This window comes from Gekko japonicus, unplaced genomic scaffold, assembly GCF_001447785.1.
Source record: "Gekko japonicus isolate JY-2015 unplaced genomic scaffold, Gekko_japonicus_V1.1 scaffold834, whole genome shotgun sequence".
In the NCBI taxonomy this organism is placed as follows: Eukaryota; Metazoa; Chordata; class Lepidosauria; order Squamata; family Gekkonidae; genus Gekko; species Gekko japonicus.
The window spans coordinates 60,692-68,429 of record NW_015165855.1 but is presented as its reverse complement, the minus strand read 5'-3'; the positions used below and the strand labels follow the sequence as shown (position 1 = coordinate 68,429).

At 49.1% G+C, this 7,738-nt stretch overlaps 1 protein-coding gene across 1 annotated transcript in view; it reads right to left on the bottom strand.

Annotated features, from left to right (window-relative positions):
* FCHSD1 (FCH and double SH3 domains 1) overlaps positions 1-7,738 on the bottom strand; it is a 57,601-nt gene that overhangs the window by 4,573 nt on the left and 45,290 nt on the right. Inside the window, exons 14-17 of the mRNA XM_015411128.1 lie at positions 6,868-6,951; positions 5,405-5,561; positions 4,984-5,189; positions 785-869 (exon numbers count right to left, since the gene is read on the bottom strand). Coding sequence (XP_015266614.1) covers positions 785-869; positions 4,984-5,189; positions 5,405-5,561; positions 6,868-6,951 — 532 coding nt within the window. The remainder of the gene's footprint in view (positions 1-784; positions 870-4,983; positions 5,190-5,404; positions 5,562-6,867; positions 6,952-7,738) is intronic.

Below are 7,738 nucleotides of genomic sequence, written 5' to 3'. Positions count from 1 at the left end.
CTCCCTCTAAGCTGTGGAGTCTTGTGAGCAAAAATCCTACCTTGTGAGCTGCTGGCATTCAAGTTGTGACCGAGCAATTTGGCTCCTGCATAAATTAGTATGCTTCCTGCGCTAAGGCAAAAAATGTGTGAGCCAGAGGCTACAAATTGGGGAGCTAGCTCACACTAACTCAGCTTAGAGGGAACACCGCCTGTGAGGTAGGTGGGGCTGACAGAACGACGGCTTGCCCAAGGTCATCCAGCCAGGTGCAGGTGGAGGAGTAGGGAATCAAACCCGGTTCTCCCAGTTTAGAGTCCAAGCACTTAACCACTACACCAAGCCACCTCTCTGAAATGTCCAAGCTCCACTAGGGGTCTCCAGAAGTCTCCAGAAGTTATTTTATTGCACTGTTGTGCCTATGTAAGCCGCCCTGAACCCGCGTGCGGGGAGGGCAGGGTATAAATGAAATAAAATAAATAAATAAATAAACCATGACTTCCAGGCACACACACACACGCACACATACTCACACACAAAAAAATACAGCAGTGCCTGAACCGTCCTTTCCAATGCCCTGCAAAGGCCTCCCCAACCCTTTCACTTAAATATTTTACCCTCCTCCCGCAGCTCCATCATGCCCTTCCCTTGAGAACATGTTCAAATACACACTCAGGGCTTCTGGCCTCAAGCACACTGAGCCATGCCAGGGATCTGCAGCCCAGCCTCCGTCCCCTTGAGAACAGCCTGCCTGCTCCAGAGGCCCTCTTTTGAGGAATTAAGAGGGTTGATTTCTCCAGTAACTCACCCCCCACAAGTGCTTCTGCAGGAGACGCTACCGTCGGGTCCAGGACTGGAGGGGAGCCTTCGGGAGGTGCGGGGGAAGGCAAATCCTGGAACAGAAACACATGCTGCTCTCAGAGCCGACGAAGGGAACTCCTGGGACTCACTGGGGCGCTGAAGCAGGTTCTGCAGGGTGCAAACCCTGATTCATCATCCCTGCAGTGTGTCAAACAGTAAGGAAGTGCCAGCAACAGGAAGCTGACGTGTGGAACTCTCTTCTCTGTATGTACAAAGACAAATATGGTCACAGTCCATAGACATGAAAAGATAGAGCCACAGGAACTGTGTAAAGTGCACTCAGTGTTTCTTTAAAGATAGCAATAATGCTATAAAAATGAAAATTACAAAAGTGATACTAATACATTCAAATTGTAAATCCAGTTACATAAGATAGAAGATAATGACGGCGGCGGGACGGTGGTCTCCGGAATGTGGTGCCGTTTCGACAAGCGTCTTCTTTTGACCAAGAATCTATAAGTGGATGATGTGTGGAAAACTGCACTTCAATAGAATAGCTACCCGATTCACATGGAGTTCAGTAACAGTTCCACCTATTTCATTGCACAAGTAATGGAGAAAATTTCTCTCAGCGGAAATAAAGCTTATGTGAATTGGGTAGCTGTTCTATTGAAGTGCAATTTTCCACACATCATCCACTTATAGATTCTTGGTCAGAAGAAGACGCTTGTCGAAACGGCACCCCATTCTGGAGACCACCGTCCCGCCGCCGTTGTTATCTTCTATCTTATGTAACTGGATTTACAATTTGAATGTATTAGCTATCTTTAAAGAAACATTGAGCGCACTTTACACAGTTCCTGTGGCTCTATCTTGAACTCTCTCCTCTGCCAGGCCCGAGATACGATGGCCTCCCCAGAAGTATTCTCTTTCAGGAGATCATTACTTGGGTCTGGATGTAGCTAGGAGCTCTCTAACTATCTTGTACAGGCTACTGTCCCTCTTCAAGCCCTCGCGCTCTAGAATTGCGCCTGATAGCGCTCCTTTTATGTGCCCCCCAGCCCCCAAGAATTCTGGTACATGGTTTGACAAGAAGCGCAGGAACTACAGCGAAAACATCGGGAGCTAAAGAGCCATAATACAGTACTTGTTCTGAGGGAATTCTTGGCTCTTTTTTGTTGTTGTTCAGTCGCACAGTCGAGTCCGACTTTTCGCGACCCCATGGACAAGATCTCGCCAGGCCCTCCTGTTTTTCGCCGTCCTCTGAAGTTTGCTCAACTTCATGTTCGTTGCATCGATGACACTGTCTCGCCATCTCATCCTTTGCCGTCCCCGTCTTCTTTGACCTTCAATCTTTCCCAGCATCAGGGTCTTCTCCAGTGAGGGCTCCCTTCTCATTGGGTGACCAAAGTATTTGAGCTTCAGTTTCATTATCTTGGCTCTTAGGGGATACTATAGAGAACTCTGGGAAAAGCAGCGACACACCACGACTGATAAAAGGCTGCTATGCGGTGGCTCAAGAGGTTAAGACACTGAACTGCAGGCAGGTAGTTCAGCAGTTCGAGACCCGAGTGCCGCATGACGGGGTGAGCTCCTGTCTCTGGTCCCAGCTCCTGCCAACCTAGCAGTTTGAAAGCAAGAAATTGCAAGTAGATAAATAGGTACCGCTTTGATGGGAAGGTAACAGGGTTCCGTGTGCCTCGGCGTCTAGTCATGCCGGCCACATGACAACGGAAACGTCTTCGGACAGCACTGGCTCTTTGGCCTGGAAATGGAGATGAGCACCGCAACCCTAGAGTCGGATTCAACTGGCTTTCGAACAAGGGAAACCTTTACCCTTTACCTATGGCTCATGCAGCAACTTTATGCAGACCTCACAGGTCAGCTCTGCTGTGGCTATGACAGTTATTATAGGATATTATAGCTTTGGAAAAAGTGCAGAAAAGGGCAACTCGAATGATAAAAGGGTTGGAACACTTTCCCTATGAGGAAAGGTTAAGGCGCTTAGGGCTTTTTAGCTTGGAGAAATGACGACTGAGGGGTGACATGATTGAGGTTTATAAGATTATGCATGGGAAAGAGCAGGTAGAGAAAGAGGTACTTTTCTCCCTTTCTCACAATACAAGAACTCGTGGGCACTCCATGAAATTGCTGAGCGGTCGGGTTAGAACGGATAAAAGGAAGTACTTCTTCATCCAAAGAGTAACACTTAGAATTCACTGCCACAGGAAGTGGTGGTGGCTACAAGCATGGACGGCTTCAAAAGGGAATTAGATAGGCATGTGGAGCAGAGGTCCATCAGTGGCTATTAGCCACAAGGTATAGATAGGGACTCTGGGGCAAGTGATGCTCTGTCATCTTGGTGTTTGGGGGGGGCAACAGTGGGAGGGCTTCTAATGTCCTGGCCCCACTGGTGGACCACCTGATGGCACTGGTATTTCTGGCCACTGTGTGATACAGAGTGTTGGACTGGATGGGCCTTTGGCCTGATCCAACATTGGCATCTCTTATGTTCTTATGCCCCGACTGAGCCATTTAACCTCAATAAAAAGGTAGCAGGGCTGCCTTTTGTCCCCGCTTTTGTTCAACCCAGAACAACGATGACAACGTCATCGTCGTCGTCTTCTTCTACAAAAAAGAGGTGCCGGAACTCTCAGGAGGGAAATGACATTCTTAATCGGTATGTTGAAAACTTTTAAACATTTTTTAAAAAAGAATTTTGCTGAAGAGATTCCGGAACTCCGTTCCCTTGTGTTCCCCCAGGAAAAAAAAGCCCTGGTTCAAGCTATACATGAACGATCTTCCAACTTTCTTTAATGAGCTTTGTCATTCACCCTGTGTGGCCAACTGCGATATTCCCGTTCTCCTTTACGCTGATGATACTCTGCTCTCTTGGGTGAGATTTGGTCTGCAAAGATTATGAGAAGTTTTCTCCAAATACTGCATTAAGGAAGGCTTGAAAACAAAACACCCCAAAAAATGGTACCAGCAGAACGGCCCTCCCGTGGCAGTCTCCTAATGTCAACCAAATGGTGTATCCTCCAGAATTTACAAGGGGAAAATCAGGGGTCTAAAAGCAGAGGAGGAAAACTGGTGAAAATTGCCACACACACCCCTCACTTAGTGGAAAATTTAGCTTCAACCCAATCCATGGACTACGACCAGGTCTCCTCTTCAGCTTGGAATAAAGGAAGGCTGGGTGGCATAGAAGGAACACCAGAGTTGCGCTCCACTTTAGAGATGTTCTGAGCATGCTGAGTGCATGTCATTCCTGGCCCCACGCCCATGTTTGGGAGAAGGGAGAAGGCTTGTCAAATGCTCCAGCAGCGGAAAAATGGAAGAAGTTAATGTGCAGAAAAGAACACTGATGTGGTATATGATCACAACTGCTAGAATGACCTATGCACAGTGTTGGAAACAAGACAGAATCCCGGAAATCGGGGAATGGATAAAGAAATTAATATTCATGGTTGAAATGGACAAAATGACAAGGAAACTTAAGAACCCTGAGGCAGAAGAATTCTATGCAGATTGGAAAGACTTTAAAGAGTATTTAGAAAAATATTGGGATGTAAAGGACAATTTAATTTGCTTTGACAATTATCGAAAAGTTAATGTTATTAGATGAAAGTTAATGAAGAGAAAATACTAGTAGAAAGAAGCGTTACCGGTAGACTATGAATAGAAGATAAGTGGAAAATAGAAAAGAACTAAGAAATGGGCTGGAGGTTGGAGCACTGTGGGAAGCCAGAAAGGGGGGGGGGGAGAGAAGAAAGGATGTATAACAAAAAATAATATGTTGTATGTTTGAACTAATAATATATCCTAATAAATTGTTTTTGGGAAAAAAAATGCTCCAGCAGCAGGAGGGACACTCAGTGGACGGGAGGGCATTAATGACCCCTGAGGTTAACAAGATGCCGGGTGTCTCAACCAATCCTCCCTCTAAGCTGTGGAGTCTTGTGAGCAAAAATTCTACTTTGTTCGCTACTGGCATTCAAGTTGTGAGCGAGCGATTTGGCTACTGCGTAAGTTAGTTTGCTCTGGAGCCGTCCTTCCTGAGCGAAGGCAAAAATGTGTGAGCCAGAGGCTACAAAACGGTGAACCGGCTCACACTAACTCAGCTTAGAGGGAACACTGGTCCCAACCCATCCCAGCCTCCGTTCCCTAGGGGAGGGGAAGAAACGAGCTCCCGTTGGGACTCACCTGCTCAGCTCCCCTGGGAGCGCCCATGATTTCGTGCACCACCAAGGACGGGAAGACGCCAACTCTCCCATTGAAGTCCCCTTTCCAAAAGCCATCATCAATCGTCCCCTGCTCGCGGGGCAGCACTCGGATGATGGCTCCCTCTGGGAAGCTGAGCTCCTCCGGGCTCTGCCCTTCATAGTCATACAGGGCCCGGACTAGCCAGGCTGCAAACAGAAGGGGAAAAGCTGGAGTTAAAATGCAGGGGTGTTTAGGACCACCCCGCACCCTACAGGCACAGTCAGGGACAGCTCCTTCTAGTGGCGGACTCTGACCACAAGGCGGAGACATGGGCGGAAGGAGGAAACACACTGGGGTTAGTTCTTCCAGCCTACACACACACACACACACATAACACTTCTGCCCTATCAGCGAGACTCACCTCCGGGCTCCAGCATGAGGTCTGTCAGCTCCTTCTTCTTCTCTGAAGAGCCCTCCTGGCTGCCCCCATCTGGGACTACACAGGTTCTGCCCACGGAATCCAGGAAGAGGAGGTATTTCTCAGGGACGTAGCCAACCTGTCCTGCCTGGTTGCGTGCCTGAAAGCAGGTGGGACAAGCAACGTAGAGGATGGCCTTTAAAGAAGCGTGCAGGGTTGCCTTGCTAAGACTACCTGCCCAAACTGTGGGCAGTTCTGGTCACCGTATCTCAAGAAAGGACACCGCAGAGCTGAAATAAGTACAGAAGAGGGCAACCAAGATGATTGGGGGTTGGAGCGCCTTCCCTATGAGGAAAGGTTGAGAATCTAGGACTTTTCAGTTTAGAACAGAGACAGGAAAGGGGGGGGGGTATAAAATTATGCACAGGGTGGAGAGTTGACAAAGGGAATTTTTTCTCCCTTTCCCTAAATACTAGAACTCAAGGACATCCAATGAAGCTGATGGGCAGCGGATTCAGGATGGACAAAAGGAAATACTTCTTTGCACAGTGAGTGATTCAAATGTGGAATTCGCTGCCAGAGGATGAAGTGATGACCATAGGCATAAATAGCTTTAAAGGGGGATTAGATAGATCCAATCTATCAGTGGCTACTAGCCATGGTGACTAACAGGAATTCCCATGTTCAGAGGCAGTCAACGTCTGAATCCCAGAGCCAGGAGGAGGCAACATCAGGGGAAGGCCTCAGCCTCTCTGCCTTGTTGTTGGCCCTCCAGAGGAACTGGTTGGTCACTGTGTGAGACAGGATGCTGGACTGGATGGACCACTGGTCTGATTCAGCAGGGCCCTACTGATGTTCTTATGAAGGCCTCGGCCTCTCTGCCTTGTTGTTGGCCCTCCAGAGGAACTGGTTGGTCACTGTGTGAGACAGGATGCTGGACTAGATGGACCACTGGTCTGATCCAGCAGGGCCCTACTGATGTTCTTATGAAGGCCTCGGCCTCTCTGCCCTGTTGTTGGCCCTCCAGGGGAACTGGTTGGTCACTGTGTGAGACAGGATGCTGGACCAGATGCACCGCTGGTCTGATCCAGCAGGGCTCTTCTTACGTTCTTATGAAGACCTCTATCTCTATGCCCTGCTGCTGGACCTGCAGGCTGGCCACTGTGTGATGGACCACTGGTCTGATCCAGCAGGGCTCTTCTAATGTTCTCACATTCTTAAACGGTCTGACTGCCAACTGATACCCAAAGTCCCTGTACTGTGCATTCTCTCTGTCCCAGACTACAAGTGGGTGTTCAGTTTACGCCTTACCATGAGCATCACTGCCAAAGGGGACCGAACTTTTGCCATGAGCCATGTAGTCCTCAAGGTGCCTCGCGGAGCCATCTAGCCTGTGTCAGCACAGAACCGGGCTTTCCAGCATGGCTTCTGCACAGAGAAAGCCGTCCCAGCTTCCTTGCACTAACCTTGACCCATTCCTCCACGTCGCCATCTTCTAGGACCTCCAGCTCCTCCCCCTGGACAATGGTCAGCTCATCAGACTGGCAGGCCTGTTGGGCAAGAAGGCGCACCCCAAAGTCAGCCACGACACAAGGTCAGCAAAGCTCCCCCCCTCCAACAAGCATCCCAGAACTGCCCCTGCTGGTGACCGGTCCTAGAGGGCAGGTGGACTGGAAAACACCAGAGCTTGATGGCCCACAGAGAAGCTCTAAGGTTCTGATCTCCCCAAGCACAAAGCAGGACATGACATTAGGGGGTCTCCAAGGAAGGAGCTGCGGTGGCTCAAGTGGTTAAGACGCTGAACTGCAGGCTGTGGAAGGTCGGTAGTTCAGCAGTTCGAGACCCGAGGGTGCCGCATGACGGAGTGAGCTCCCGTTTCTAGTTCCAGCTCCTGCCAACCTAGCAGTTCGAAAGCAAGAAATTGCAAGTAGATAAATAGGTACCACTTCGGTGGGAAGGTAACAGCGTTCCTTGGCTCTTCGGCTCTTCGGCTTTGAAATGGAGATGAGCACCGCAACCCTAGAGTCGGACTCGAATGGCTTTCGAGCAAGGGAGACCTTTACCTTTAAGGAAGGGGTGCTGGGGAGAAGGCTGGGGTAGGAGTCGGCGGATGATTCCCCAGAAGGGTGGGACAACCACTCCTCTGGCTGCTTGCTCCAATTCCTGCCTCTCTTGCAATTAATTATATCAAACAAAGAAACACTTACAATATTGCTAAGGAAATTCTAACATTTTGAAGGGAAAGTCCAACATCCTCAATGAGCACCCAGTTATACACTCATTTCACCAATCTTCCTCAGGAGTAATCCTATTGTGTTGGAAGGTGTCAGCCTTTTG